Source organism: Pezoporus flaviventris, unplaced genomic scaffold (assembly GCF_033815535.1).
Source record: "Pezoporus flaviventris isolate CSIRO_AGI_PZ_B2104156 unplaced genomic scaffold, CSIRO_AGI_Pfla_v1 ptg000001l, whole genome shotgun sequence".
Taxonomy (NCBI): domain Eukaryota; kingdom Metazoa; phylum Chordata; class Aves; order Psittaciformes; family Psittacidae; genus Pezoporus; species Pezoporus flaviventris.
The window spans coordinates 38,289,554-38,306,067 of NW_026892549.1; the positions used below are offsets into that span (position 1 = coordinate 38,289,554).

The window sequence follows — 16,514 nt, forward strand, 5'->3', positions numbered from 1 at the left end:
GATGTGCTCAAGTCTCTATCAGCTATATGACTTAATGATCAATTCACCAAAAGACATCAATGGAACAGTTTAGGTTCTGCAGTGGAGGTGGATAAATGCAGAAATCCCTGTGAGGATATTAGCTGTTTACTACCTTATAAACACAAGGGAATGCCGTGTGACACAGAGCAAGTCATCTATAGCTCTTCTAGTCACTACAAATGCCAAAACTAGCAGTATTTTTTCTTTCTGATGCTCAAAAAAATATTTACTCAGTAAGTTAATTACAACAGAAGAGAGCATTTAGGAGCCAGAACATCTTTCTCCATGTACAGCTGCCTTAAATGTACAGTCATTCACCCTGCAATTATCCCAGCATAAGGACAGCTGTGTAGGGCTGGAATGCAGGTAGTGGCTTCTTCCGTAACCCCAGACTGACCAGAGGGCCTCCAGGTTTACATCTATGACACAGGAAATTTATTTTTCAGACCTTTATGAAGGAACCCCATACAACTGCCCTTCTGCTAACAAAACAAACAAACAAACAAAAAAACCAGCTGAATTAGTCCGAAACAGATTACAGCAATAGTTCAAACACTAACACTACTGTCTTCCCAAAATAGCATCTCTGTTGCTTGTCACTTATATTACCCAGTGTGGTACACGCTTCTCAATACATCACTGGAATGCCAGCCTCAAACCTATTCTGGCCTTTGTTTAGCTTAGGGGTAAGGTAAACCCCAAGAATGAGGGGCTAGGGAGAAAGACTCCTAATCCTATGCCCACAAAGCAGCACTATACTGTTACCACAGCTACTATTTCTCCAGAGCTGGCTTTTCTTAATTTGCCTGCTGCAGCTAGACAGACTCACAAATGCAGAACCTAGGAGTCCTTGACTCTCGGGTGCAACCACTCACTCCCAGGCAAGGGCCACTGTTAATGTGCCTACAGTAGGGTCAAATATTAAAAGCTTTTAGCAGAATATACTGATAGGTATATGATACTGATAGGTAATTGATACTGACAGGCAAATGAGATAACTCCCCACAGATAATCCAATAACGGAAAAAACGTAAGTATTTTGTTAAAAGTAAAAAATGATCATCAACTCCTTTCCCTAAATAAGGTTTCTGTTAATTTACTGAAGAACAAGACATTCAAATACAAACCTTGACAAGTAATCAGCAGATTGCACAGCCCTGCCTCGCTCACAGGAGCCTCAGCTGTTCCCCTCCTGGGGTCAACATTGAAGAGGAAGCACAACTATTCAAATGCCATCAGAGGTATCTTGCTTAACACAACATACATCGCAGCCGGCCAATGGCTGCCCTGAATTTCTTTGAATGTTCCATAAACAAAATAACTCTTGCCTTTAAAATAGCAAATATAAAAAAAAGCTTGAATATTAACTCTGAATCTAGACCACTGGATAGAGGCATAGGAAGCTTGTAGCCCTCATTCTCAGATACGTACTTTGTGAATTCCCAGCTAAAGGAAAAGTGTTGCTTGGTATACTGCACTCCTATATACCCACCAACCACACACACACATTGTTTATGTGGTAGCTGTGATCCTACTTACATGCTCAGGTTTCCATCAGAAAGAAACCCAAACACACAGTGCAAAGGTGCATATTTCAGCCCCTCTCCTACCACTAAGGCAAGATACAACCAGAGCTCACGTGCGGCCAGGAGTCTGCACTGCAGAGCAGTCTTCTCTCAAAATTAGGTCAGCTTAAAGTAACAAAATTTGCTCTGCAAAATTATGCATTAGATTTTGGGTGGGTTTTTTTGTTTGTTTGGTTTGGTTTGTTTCAGGTTTTTTTCCTGAGACACCAGCAACAGTGTTCCCAGGCCCCAGAGTGTATCTGCTGTTCAAGACTGCTTTGTTTTGTTTAAAGGAAGTTTTATGGTTCCTAAAATTGAAATTCTTATTTTTTTCCCTCTCTACCAATAACCATCTAAACCTTCATAACTGTCACATATTAATTTAGTTACTACAGATTTGCTTTTAGGGAGGGTAAGAGAAGGGAAGCTTTTCACCCATGAATTAAGAGGATCCTTAACAAGAACAGAAGTTCACTGTGCAAATAAGAATTTGGAAACTCAAGTCTCCTAGGATCAATCTTCCTCCGCTTCTGGCTTAAGAGCATAATCCTGACATTTCACTGTACTTGCAGGACTAAAATGTTTGCCCTGTGGATATGCCAACACTGCAAGCAACTGGGTAAAAGCCAATCACTCTGTAGGTTTCATCGTAATTTAAAAATACCCAAAGCACCTCACTAGTACATCTGCGCAGCAGTATAAATCAGTCTGTTTCATAAATGGTTTCATCTACCTGTCTGTCAGCAGAGAGATGAAAAAGAATATCGACAGCATAACTGGGCACTTAGGTAAATCGGACAAAGATTATTTGGAATCAGTTTAGTTAAGTCTTTTCTCTCCCCACAATAAAATTTATTATTCCTCCCTTCAGTAAACAACCTTTGGCAGCCATGCAATATTTTGCAGCTGTCAGTCGAAAAGCAGTCAAAGAAAAGGGAAGATAACAGATTTTGGAACTCAGCACTCGTTCTGTATAGACTTTTCTGATTACTAACAGTTTTTGATGTTACTTTGTTAAAGCTACTTGTTATGCATAAATTGGCTAATTTTTTTCTAAAATACTGCTTGTAAATTTGTAAGTATTTTCTGTTTGACTTTTTATCTTTTTGTTAGCATAAAACCCCACAACATTTCGCTTTTTCCCATAGTAATTGTTAAGCGCTTACAACCTTTCACAGAAATCCTGTCAATACAAAGTGGATGTAAATAAGTTTTCAAGTGAGTAGCAGTAAGTTTAACTAAGCTAGCAATTTATGGAAAATGGCTTTAAATACATAAAAAGTCATCAAAGCTTCTTCTGAAAAAATACCTTTATCTAAGAATGAGAACACATAATTAAACAATTCAAATCTTAGTTATAAACTGGTTTTAATTAAAGGCAATCTGACTCATTTTAACTATGTATAAATTTAAGCCAGACAACAAATTTGTATCCGTTTCTAAAATATCTGTCACTTCTCCACAGTGGCTGATCAAACTTGCCAGTGAAAAACGTTCTGAGTAGGCAACTTGTAATACAGCTATGGTTTACTTCTGTCAGAGGCTGACTGCTGAAGTGTGAAAGAAACTCATTAAAAACCTCTCACTGTGATCCTGCATTGCAAGGAAAAAAAGAAAAGAAATACTTAATGAAGGGTACCCTTAGGCTGAAGCCACATTCATATTCTGCTTTTCATGTTACACTATTTCAGTAAGCAATTAAAAGACAGCAATTAGTCATAGAAACACTATTCATACTGGTCATACTGGGAGATTAAAGGGGTTAACACTTATTTTATGTTAATATTATGAAAGTAATGAGGGAGATCAAGAATAATACAGCCTACTAAAAAGAAATACTAAAACAAGTAGAAGAATCTCTTACCTTAATCTTAAGACAAGATTCACTGCACATGGAACTTCACTATATTCGTCACTAACAGCAGGCTGAGACTATTAAAAAAGAAGAAAGTCTTATAAGAGATGCCAAGGCGGGGGGGAATCCCCAAATACTTGCCATGCTAACAGTTTGTAGTTAGCACAGAATATTTCACACATCTTCTAACTCTCAAAAACCTTTTAAACACTTTCAGTAACACAGCCTAAAATATAGCTGATACCAGTAAAACTGCCATATTTCAATTACAGAGATACAAATGATAAGACCTGCATTAAAGCACTGAGTGTAAGAGCTTTTAATCCACCTTGCATCAAAGCTCCAGTAACCTATTAAATAATATGCACACAGTGAAAATACCATGCTACTACTCACATTATTTTTTGTGTAACAGTTTTGGTTGTTAAGGAAGTCTTGCATCTACCCATCTGCAAAGAACTAGCAGCATATCAAAGCAGACATCACAGCTCGGAGAATGTCTTTCACAGAGAAAAATTAGGAATATGGGTATCTTTCACACTATCACTCCTCCCTCACACTGTGATACCTTCCCCAGCTCTCAACTAGCATTTATATGAAGTCTCAAGCAAAAGTGTGTCCTACATACAGCATTGCTCAGCATCGTCTACCCTGCTACGATTTCATACTTAACTTGGCATATTGCCACCACTCACAGAAGCCTGTTCAAAGGTTACAGTCAACTCCTTCCAAAACAAAGACTTGCATCACAAATTTCATTTGTTTATTTTCCGATAGTTTTCCATATTAAAGCTACTTAAAAAAAAGTGTTACACAAGGTCTTGCATCTATTTTATTATCTATGTATTTGAAACAGAAGTTAATGAATATTTGGAGAATTATTTAATCACTAAAGGGGGAGTAGATTTTTTTTCCTACTCCTATTAAGTTCCTCCTCTTCATCTAAACTACTACTGTTATTTCTGCATCTGTTATTTCAGTGTATAGGAATGTGAAGCCCAAAGACCAACAGACACACACTAACAGTGACTAGCTGCACTTGTCTTAGTTCCAAGTCATCTTCTGGAGTGTTTAGGAAAACAGAAAAAAAAAAAAATAACAGAAGATTTCAAGCAGAAGCATTTTTCTCCTTCATAAACTAAACAGCTCATAATAAAAGAGTTACCTGTATAAACTGCACAACTCTGAAGTTCTAAGACAAAAGGCTGTCTGGTGAAAGTCCTTTATTCCCCCCCCCAACTCAGCTTACATAAGACATCTCAAACACTGAAGCGCTGTGTAAAATAACTCTACAACAGTAAGACTAGGGTCATCAGAGGAGCTAACAGGACCAAAGCTGGCAGGAAGCTGTTGGTCTTTTAGGAGATTTCTATGACACCAATAAAGATCAGAGAATCTAAAATGGCAGGTGAAGCGGCAAGGGTCGCCCACTCAAGGAATAAACATTTTTAAAACAGCATTTTGGCTGTAAGCCAGTAATCCTATTAAGCAGTTATTTATAGCAGTTATGCTTCCCACAGTTTCAGCACAGGGCCTTGAAATTCAGTATGGTATTTTATTCCTCTGAATTAATTTACTATGCCACAATACTGAACTATTTTACTGTATATGGGATGACACATTTTAATTATAAGCTACATGTAATGATACAAATCCTGAGAATGAAAAATTATTTGGAGATCTTCTGGCTACTCCAATACAGACATTATTACTCTGACGAAAAGATAGAAATTAGTGTGATCCAGTCATGAAGATTCATTGAAAAACAGCCAAATTACCTATCTTAACCAATTCTCCTGGGCACAAACATAATATGGCTTTAAATTTCCTATCCATTTTACCCAATGTGCTCAAGTTAATTATCACAGGCCCAACTGCATAGCTCTATCCTCACAAGTACTTGCCATACAAGGCTGTAGAACAACACTCCCACCTCAAATCACATTTTTAACAACAGAAATTAAAAGGAAAGCCCTTCACTCAAATACTTGGAAGAAAAAAATAAATTGATAAAGACATTTTTACCTCTGTGTTCTCCTCGTCTTTTACTCTTCGTGACTGGAAAACAAATGCAGTGAGATATGAGCTATGCAGCTTTATACATTGAAGACCCAGAAATACTAACATGACAGAAAATCTTTCAGAGGGCAAATGGTACAAGCAAAAGTTACCTTTTCCTGAGAAACAGCAGCTTTGCCTTCTTCGCTCTTCTCATCCATTTCATCATCACTCCATTCCCAGTCTCCATCTTCTGTTTTATGGAGGTGACCACTGGAACCCGGTACTCGTCTGACCTTCCAAAATATTACAGGTGTACAATTACACAGACATCTTTAATCTTTATCAGTGTTCTGGTTAATCAGCAATTCTTTGTTACTTTTTTCCTATATGCTTTCCTTAGTTTGCTGCAGGAGTCACTGGCATACTGGAATAGTATCTGACCACATCCTTAAGCTAGTGGGAACAGTAAGATATGCAAAATTCATATAGGAAAATGGGGTGAAGCTCAGGTAGATGACAGCTGCTTGCTATGAACTAACCATTGACATGAAAGGAAGCTCTGCAAGGAAGAGGTTACACAGATAAGGTTGCTCTTGACACACAAGTCTTAAAAACTAATTGTTCTGCTAAAAAGCTTTAAAACATGTAAATGTGTTTAGGATACTTTAGAAGTAAAAGTAATCCGTAGTTAAAGCAGTGGCTGTATGCAAACTGAGAAGGCAGGCATGCAACACCAAACTAGTTGGCAAACTGTAGATCAAACAATCTAAAAAGGCTTAACAGGAGGATCCAATGGCTAAATCTGAAAACTCTTCTGATGCCACTGTGCTCTTCTTCAGAGCTTGACAACAAGCCTTGTTTTCCCCCAAATTTTTAGTCTGTTTGAGCAAAGCAAAAGAACATCCAAGAGTTCTTCCCACACCTTGGTATACATTTATGAGACCCATGAGATGTGAGCACAGTAAGAAGCAGCCCCACTAGTGTTTAGGTTAGAGCCAGTTTCTCTAATTATTTCACATTACTGATCCAATAGAGAGTTCCCGCTGCACAACTTCAAATGCTCCCCAGCACTATAAATTTATAAAAGCTTAAAGCATATCCTTTTCAATTATGAAAAAGGGAAAAAAAGTTATTCAGCAAAACAGCCTATAGATTGGTAAGAGAACGAAAGGAACAAAGCATTAAGTGTTCACAGCACACAAAAGGGAGAACTAAGTCGGCAGAAAAACAGTTTCAGGCCAAGAACAACTGCTGCAGAAGACATCTAATAAAAAGAACTTCTTAAAAAAGTATTAACTAGATGGTCTTAGCCCAAAATCGTATATCCTGTTTGCCAGTATCCACAGTAACATACAAAAGCCTGGTTCAAGTTTGGCTTCACAGGTTCCTGTCTGTGCTGCTTTGATGTATTGCACTGAAGTATACTGAGCACTGACCAATTTGGTTCTATCATCCTGATGATTGGTGGCGGTGATGGAAACCCACTCTGCCAGCATGGCAACCTCACAAAACAGGAAGATGTTAAAAAAAAAAAAAAAAAAAATCTCATTTCTAGAAAGTTACTGGGTTTTCAATATAATGAAGCTCACAAAGACTAAACCGGTATTAACAGTGATCTAAACCCCTCCAGTTGCCGCAAACCACAATGCCAGGAGAGATGCAGCATGTGACAGATTCCAGCTGCTTCAAAATCCCATTAGGCAGTACTTCAGCAAAATATGCATGGCATAAAACAGTACAGGACACTCAAAGCCTAACACTTGTGAGCTTCCAGAACACTGTGTGATGCAGATATCAATAGTTTTTCCAAAGTGGCTTTTCATAAGGAGCTGGGTACTTAAGCTATTTCCCTACTTTTGTTGCCAAGCACAATTTGGAGCTGGCTGGCCTGACACCACAAAAGCAGGAGCGAATATGAATTTAGGAGCCTTCTTTCAAAGCCTTGTGCATCCTCAAGCAGGTAACTTGGTGTCTGTCTGCACTCTTTTACCTATCTTCCTTCCTACACTACCCAAACACCCATCTGCTCTTCTCCCTTCCCTTCTGCACATAGAAGACTGAGCTAGAGGAAAGAGTGAAGTTTCCAGAACCCCAGTGCATTTCTGTACCTTCTTTTGTCCTTATGATAATCCTCCATTACACTTCTTCCCTGCACAACCATATGAGTGCCCTACTCAGTTTCTCCATCTTTTGTATTCATTTGTAACTGAGAAGAGGGGAAACCTATGCAGGACACTGGGGAGAATATTCCTACTCCATCCCTCAAGGGACAAAATCAGCACTATTTTCCCTGTTTCCCATACTAGGCTCCTAATGCACCAATTTTAGCTGTAGCTGCCTCAAAGCTCAGTACAAGAAGCTCATGTGTGTTTAGGGGGGAGGGACAAGCAAGAGTCAACAGAAACAGTAGCACAGCAATTTCTTACTCAGCTGCAATCAGCCCAGGAGCAATCAGTGGGCCCTTACTACCTACATCCTCAGGGATTAGCACAGACACAAGGTAATCTAGCAGGCAATTTGCCTTGTTCTTGTGGATATAATTTATTATCCTTCCAGAAACAGTCCTGGCACAGGCTTTTCTTTAACAGCACAAGCATCTTCCCAACAGCTATACTCAAACCTATGAAAGGACATCAACCACAGCCAAAGCAAGCTGTTCAGACAGACTAGAATAGAATGGTTTACAGACACAATCACACACTACATACTGCTCTAATCAAAATCTCTTCTGCATCCATTTTCAGTTGTTCCGAAGACTTATTCTAACTAGAATGATTTTAATGGAGCTTAATGATGCTGTCAGAGAGTTCTGGGAGAAAGCTTTACTGATGAAGATGGAGTGCATTTCAAGTTTTAAATAGATTGCCTTTTAATAAGCACTAAACACATGGCTCAAGGAAAACAAAGTAAGTTACTCCAAAATAAAATACCATGTTAAATTATTTTCTTAAAAGGTGAAGGCAGAAAAACGAAACTTTAGACTTGTCCTCTCTTTCCATTAGACTGATTCCCACCAGCACGCGTATTCACAGAAGTCATTATTTCAGCTAGTGCAAAGTACCCAACCTATGCAACCTTTGAAAATGTGAAGTTGTTATCTATGACTTTTTTTAAATGGCAGGTGCGCTAACACTTGCATTACTTAGCAAATTCATTTGCATGATTTTTTATTAAGTGGCTTTACTCAGCCTCAGTTCTGTTAAAAGCAACAAAGCCTCGTGTCTCCTAGGTGCAGGACAGAGCAAAAGTGACGCACCATGTCTGCAAATAAATTCATTTTCTCTTCATCATAAATCTGTATAACTCTAAAATCCCATATTGGATGGAAATATATTAGGTCAAATTTCTGTTGTACTAGAAACATAACGTAACAGACTTTATACTAGTACAGCATTCCTTCTCTTTAGATTTTCTAGTGTCTTTTTCAGAGTACATTCATTAAGAGGTATATGGGCAGTAACGCGTATTACTGTAACATGCAATATTTTAGGAGTGAGCTAGCATTTTACCACATTCAACTCACATTAATAAAGAGCAAAACTACAGCAGAAGCAGTAAAAGAATAAAACCTACATTATACAGCTAAAGCTTCTTTGAATTTGGCACAGCCAGAAAACCACTGTAAAGGGCTAAGTTAAGACAACTGAGACAATCTAATGGTTTGCTGCCATGGGAAAAAACAATCCCAAGATGTCCATCAGGACTGCAATCTACTCACTGTACCACCAGGGACCTACCATTAGATTCAACCCACCAGCCTGGGAGAAAAACTAGGCTTTCTTTTCTCTTCTGAACAAGTTTCTTTGCAAAATTTGTGAGTCAAATCAGCCCATCTTGAGGTCAAATAGCAGACACTGTAAGCAAAGAGGCAGAAACAAAAGGGGCAGTGAAAAGGAAGTTGGATCACTCTGACAGCGGCAACCACTCAGGATCCTCAAAATCATGTACTCAGAACCCCTACAACGCAGCACCCCTACAACGCAGCACCATAACTAGAGTGCATGATCTGCTACGCCAAGTCTCCTCAAGCTTTCATGTGTGCTCGTACAGCTGTGCAGACAACACTACGAACACACTTAGCTTGAAGCCAAATCAGCTTCTTAATTTAGCTGATCACAAACTAACACAAGCACTAGAGCCTGCTCAAGAAGAGAAGCTGAATATGACTTTCAATAGCTGCCCCAGTCATCTGTGGTAAAAAGCACTGTAAATTCCCCAAACATGATAGAGACAAGCATGAACAGGGAGCAAATATATACAGAGACAGCATACATTTGCCTTCATCCCCTCTTGCGAGCATGCTAGTTTAAGATCTTTAAATCTGTGACACAATCTTTAGTCATTCCTTCTTGTTTTATTCAGCCCAAATACTAGGCCTGCAGTATTAGGCTCAGTATTTTTTCTTTCCTTTCTACATACAAAACCAATAAACATATTGCTGGTTTTTCAGTAGAGATATATATATATGTGTATATATATATATATATATTAAAAGCCCTTTTCCTAAGTATCTTTGCAGCTCTGAATAAATTGTACCATCAGCATTACATATCAGCACACATTTTGGGGGGGCGGGAAGGGGTGAAATGAAACTACCTGCTACAGGTGGGTTTTTTTATATGCTACTTTCACATATAAATATCTCTTTTCTTCGGGGGGGGGGGGGGGGGGGGGGGAGTGGAGAAGAACCTGAATAGCACAATGCTGTTATTTTATGTTCTGAAACAGAAACAGTAGCATAGGAAAACATTTTGTAGTGTGGATACACGCTTCATTGGTATCAAATATTTAACTAAAAAGGACAATTTTACTTCAGGAAAAAATAACCTGGTATTTTTTTTCATGTTAACGTATTATTTGTACTTTCAGAAGGGATGCATCTAAGATAAGCATTTATGCATTGTTGTGACAGTTGCAGCATTTGGAGACCACAGCAGGACAAGAGATACAAATCAACTAAAGGGGACAGCACCCTTTGCAATTTTCATACAGTTTATTAGACTACTATCATCTGTAAGAGTTTAAGAATGGTCAGAATCCATTCAACCAATAAGTTCCAGCATTAACTAGTTATGTCTTTGCTTAGGAAAGAAAGTATGAAGGCAACTATTTTGGCACTTTAGGTATTCTCTCAATTTTTAGTAATCTGTTTTTCAAATTACATCTGCTGTATCAAGACAAAGCCACTTTAAAAAACATTGCAAGTCCTAAGACCTTTTGATAACCACACATAAAATTAAAGCAATTTTGTCCCTTAAAGAAGGAGATTCTTCTTAAATACTTATCTTTGGCCACCAAACGCTTATCTTCTATGCTAGTTTGAGTCCTAGTTTGCTAGGATGCAATGTATCTTCTGCTCTAACCTTTTTTCCCTGTCTCGCAAAACACCACAGAATTAAAGTGAGCACATTTTCATAAAGGTATGCGAAGTAATCTTCAGAGGATTTTCACACAATCAAGTCTTTTCAACCGTTTGGATTACTCTTGAAATGTTAGTCAAAGAGTGTGGTAAAGCTTTTGTCCTTAAAGGCCTAACCAACCTTCAACACAAGGAAAAAAAAACCCACAACTTTTCCAGCAAGTACATTGAGGGCCATTATAACAGGCCTGCGACAAGACAAAAAGAAAAAAGGAACAAAGATAAACAATCACTGAGTGGCACCAGTACCAGAAATGCATCTTCACCAAAGTGGAAACAAAGACTGGGTTTCTCTAGATGACATTCTTGCCTACTTGCTTCCTTTCAATTTAGAAGAGCAGATGTGCAACACGCAGAACCATTTTGTTGAAGAATAGTTATACACATACATGTACTGAACTGTAGCCTGTTAGGCATTCACATTGCACAATACAGCAACAGAAATCCGTGCCTCAGGTGTCAAGCATCTGTAGCAAACACATTACTATGGTATGCCCATCGGGAGAGAGAGAGAGAGAGGGAACCTATTACCCCATTCTCTCCCATCAAACTGTAGTCCCCTATGGCAAAGCTTACAAATTCATTCCTGTGGCAGTGAGCAGCTACTCTCTGAAATGCTACAACTTGTAAAAGCTGCAATGGGCCAACACAAAAATCACTACATAGAAACAATGAGGAGAGGTATTGGGACTTGACAGCCTACATAAACACTCAACTGTTATCTAAAAATAAACCAGATGGCTACTGATGGAAGGTTATAGAAAGCTGTGCTCACCACTGCACAAAGCATTCATCTGTGCTTTCTCAGTAAGCTCAGCCTCACTGGGTCACTGCAGGAACCCATGGAAAAATTGACAGAAACAGCAGCAGATCTGAAGAAATCACATAGACAGCAATACCATCATGAAGATATGCAGGGAGACAATGCAATATGACGAACGCCTCAGAGGGCATCTCAAGTCCCACTTAAAGGATCTATTCTATTTCTGACAGTTCAACTCCCAGCTCTACTCAACAAGTGTTTTTTGAAATGTCTTCAACAGTACACTTCACAAATATGGCCATTAAGAGTTTTTCTACCCTCAAAAGTGCTACAGGAAACTAATGTGGATGAACAAGTGTATGCAAGACACTGTTCATCCCAGCCTCTACTATTACCCTGGAAAGGACAAGAATTCCCTCAAGACAAGAAGGAATGAGGTTCAAAGCATGCTTAACTTGGAGACTTAAAGATGTAACTTAGGAATGAGTACTGCATAGCTCTCAAAGGACACCATACAATGATCAAAAAACAAAGAAAGTCCAGACTTCGTGCCTTGTTTACCATCTTAAATGAGATTAAATGACACTTTACCCTTGAGTTAACATAAACTTCTCTCCTTCTGATTTTATTTTACAATCAAGTATAGCATTTCCCTCACATGAACTGTCCTTCACAGAATGCACTATCTTCTTCCCAATTCATGCTATCTCAAAAACCTGTTGTTTACATATAGACAGTTGAAGTGTCTTCTTTCTATGTTCCCCTTTTCTTTTTCTGAGGGAACTTTTAAGACTGTAAACCTTACTTGGCAACTGCATCCATGGTTTCTGTCATAATGAAATATTGACTACAAATTCATGATTCAGCCTGCTGGAGAAAAAGACATCTCTGCATCTTTGCAGACCTCTATATGCAAGCCTTAAATTGGTGGTGGACTTCAGTCCAACTTCCCAATCTCTCTTGTGTCAGTGCTGAAATTGGCAGAAAAAACTCAGCAACAAAAGAATGGCTGCTCATCCTCAATGGAGATTAGTAATTAAAGCCATAGATAATTGAATTCCGTATACTCATTCAGCTCCAGTTTGCTCCAAATTGATGTGGTCCAACCAAATGGTAAATGACCTTTCATTAGCCTTCTTAGAAGCCAGCGTAAGAAGGGCTGTCTAAAGAGGTACTAGCCTAGGACCAAAATCAGTTTCTGAAGTGCTGGATCAATAGGGAAGGAAAGGCAAATGGAAGGTAAAAACAACAGTCTTAATACTGTTCCTAACAAGAATATACAACAGGGATTGTACATGGAATACTGTAAATATTTGGAATTTCTTTACTGGTTATCATTTGAGATATTATTAGAAGACTGATTATCAAAGGCAACATGCTTGCATTTCATTACAGCAGTTGAGAATATTCTATGTATTTCTGCTGATACCTTGGTTACATGCCTCTCATTTTACAGAAGGAAATAAGCAGACAAATGAAGTGATATATCCAAGGGCACAAAGCAAACCTAAGACAAAGCATGGAACAGAAACAGATTTCTTGTATCTCTACAAAAATAAGGAAGAAGTTTTTCTACATTGCATGCAGTAGCTATACAAAAGCAATTTCGCCATCAGCATTAGTCAAAATACATAGCATCAATTGTCTCTCTCAGTAAATATTTCAGAAGGAAAGGGAAACAAGTTAAAACATGCTCAATTCTAATTTGGGTTTTATTGTTGTAAAAACCTAAATGCTCCTTCCAAAATGGGAAGTAAACTGAATCATAACTTTAGCTAATAAAGCAACAATGAAAGCCTTCAGCCTTACAAAGACAAATTAACACATATTAGAAAACATATTTCACATAAATCAGATGAGCACTAGGGAATAAAAAATGAATTTGAATGGCTAGCATTTAAACTGCACTCAACACAAAAGCAGTTTAGAACACTGTAATCTACAACCAAAAGCAGTTTGTAGGAGGGAAAACTTAACAAGCCACTGCCAACATTACACAGCTGTGGAAGAAAGACATTATGAACAGCTACAACAGAGAATGCATGGACAATTTAGTAAAAAATCATGACTACCACAAAAGTGTTAAGCATATTATTATTATTGTTGTACACTCTGTGGCTCGTTCAAGTTTATTCCAGTATATACCAGAGGCACAAAGACTTAAGAATAAATTAAGCTGCTAACAGAACTATTTATCCTTGCTCTTTTAAAGTGGGATACAGATAATTTAACATTCCCAGCCAACAATAGCATGCACCAGCTTTCCAGGAGAAAGTCTTCTTAACCAGATCAACAGAGCAACTGTAAATCCAGACTATCAAAGATTAACCCAAATTAGCCTGACAGAGAGAGAAGTCCAGCATCAGAATACAGAAGCTGCCCACATTTCCCAGAACTTGATGAAAAACAGGCTACTGCGTAAGGAAACAAAACATTAATTTTGTCTTCCAGGCACTGATGTGCTGGTTATATGCAGATGTTAGAGACTGGCGAAAAAAAAGAATCTATTATTCATCACTGATTCTTTTGCCCCTGCAATCTCCTCACAAGTTTGTTTTTGTAGGGTGACAAGGAAGGGAATGATCATTTTCTGAATAATAAAATCTTTCTATTTCCTTATTTATAACTGCTCAAAACAGCAAAGAACTGGGCCCACTTAGTATTTTATTTTGGTGTCTGATTTTAAAAAAACATAGAACATACTGGGAGATACCGGTGCATACATACATACTTGGTACAGCACATGATATAGACCACATGAAAAATCCATTATTTCAGTAAGAGTAATACTATGCATCTATTGTCTTCTTCCTCATTCTACAGGAAAATGACTGAATCAGTAATCCTGATTTTTCCACTATCTCAATTATATAAGCTCTTCCTTTGTAAGTCTCCAGCAACTCAATATTTAGGACAGAAACCTGGGTAGATTTAAAACATTTTAAACTCTGCTCCACAAAAGACTACAGTGACCTGAAAGCACGGTAAATAAGATACACTTGTGTAAGCAAAATTGATGGCATTAATAAGCATTACACATTTCAGTAACATGGAAGGTGCCTTACCACCATCCACGTACAGGTAACAGAGCCCAGCTGTAATTTTCTCCTGAATTCCTGGAGAAAGGCAAATGTGTAGACCCAATCCCTTTAAAAAACATCTGCAAAAGTCTTTGTGGAATCTTGACATTGCTCCCTATTGATTTCTAACTAGAGAACAGTCAGCGCTGTTCTCCATTTTTATACTTACATATCTATAGAAGGAAACCCGTATCTTTTTGGTTCTTTTAAGCACATCCTTCTGGAAATACTGCAGTCCAAATAAATCAACTAGCTTAGCTTTTTCTTGAGATAAAATTGTCTTATTTTACCACTGATGCCCTTCAGCTACATCTGCTAGTACAGTATTCAAGATACACACAATCCCATGTGCCCCAGAGAGCAGGAATGACAAGGTGGTTATTTAAACACCTCATATTTTTTTTTCATTTTCTGCAGTCTGTCCTACTAAAAGCCCAGATTTGACTTTCAGGCAGCACAGAAAGACCAGCCAAGTGATGCTGTGTATCTTCATCTTTCCCTAAGACTGTGGCAATGGCTCTTACAGGAGACAGGACTCTCCCATTACACAGATCCCAGAAGTTCTTATGAAACAGATATGCTGAATTACTTTGTTCATATTACTTGGTAATTGACAAGCTGAGAGTTTGTGCACCACCAGCACCTTTCTTCTTTTTTCTTTTTTTAAACAGAAGTCCCAAGAGTTTCACTGCTCATGCAACTTCATGAGAAGTATTTACAATGCCGATTACCATGCCAGCTCTTTTATAGGAAGAACCATGATGAGAAACAGGACATTACTGAACACAGTTTTGAGTTTAGCACAGCATTTTGCTCTGTGTCTTCTTCTCTTAAAAAAAAAAATATATACAGATATATAATAAAATTAAAAAAAAAACAAACAACCCAGACCAGCTCCTTCCATACACATCTAAAGCCTGTAATCAGACTTGATTTTTACCTTTAGCCATCTTGCAAACCTTCCCTGAGTGTTTCATAAGATACAAAAGCAAATTTCAACCCTCGCTCCTATGCATTTATTTGCATTCCAATGCAATGAAGGAAATCAGCATATCACATTTATCCAATCACAGCACAAGCCTTTTGCTTAAAACAGTTACACATTTAATTACGCCTTAGCACTTGAGGTAAAAGTCAGACCATGGAAAAGTCACTTTCTACAATTTATATTTCATGTGGAAAAGCTTTTTGCAGTCTTTCGGCACAGGAACACCTACACTGTAATCACATTTTAAAAAACTAAATAAATCTGAGATCCAAGACAGAGCACGAAATCCCACATATACGCATCTTCCTTTGTTTAAGAGTTGAGGCACCGCTTCCAGAGAAAGCTAGTCCCTACCCAACCCAGTCTAACAGGTCATGTGAGCATCCTAATCCCTTCACTGCTGGCTATTCTTAAATCCTCCCAAGTTTATTATAATACATAGTCTCATTTTTATTCTGATACAAGCCACAAAAATTCTACAAACCTGAATATGCATTATGCAATTGGGAACCTTGCTTTTTCCCAACCATGACTTATGCAGACTATTGTTATTAAAAGGATGTACCACTACCTTTCTAAAATAACACCCTGGCATACCTGCCTTGCAGAACTCGAAAGGTGTTAAAATACCACAGTAATTGGGTGTTAGCACCCCCTCCTCTTAAGCTGCTCTGTATACTGCAAATATGAGTCTGGGGGAAAAAAAACTGAAAAACAAAAACTTTCTCATTAGCCTTTCTTTGTTTTAATCCTACTTGGAAAAGAAGTTAGACAGAACTTTAAGTGTTTCATATTCATATGCAGAAACAATAGTTTTTTCTT

At 38.1% G+C, this 16,514-nt stretch overlaps 1 protein-coding gene across 5 annotated transcripts in view; it reads right to left on the minus strand.

Moving 5' to 3' along the window:
* STK39 (serine/threonine kinase 39) overlaps positions 1 to 16,514 on the minus strand; it is a 110,456-nt gene that overhangs the window by 38,762 nt on the left and 55,180 nt on the right. For 3 of the 5 annotated variants that reach the window (XM_061452604.1, XM_061452595.1, XM_061452619.1), the window contains exons 11-13: positions 5,613 to 5,735; positions 5,467 to 5,499; positions 3,451 to 3,518 (exon numbers count right to left, since the gene is read on the minus strand). In XM_061452604.1, coding sequence (XP_061308588.1) covers positions 3,451 to 3,518; positions 5,467 to 5,499; positions 5,613 to 5,735 — 224 coding nt within the window. The remainder of the gene's footprint in view (positions 1 to 3,450; positions 3,519 to 5,466; positions 5,500 to 5,612; positions 5,736 to 16,514) is intronic. The other 2 variants (XR_009743192.1, XR_009743190.1) reach the window with 1 other exon arrangement.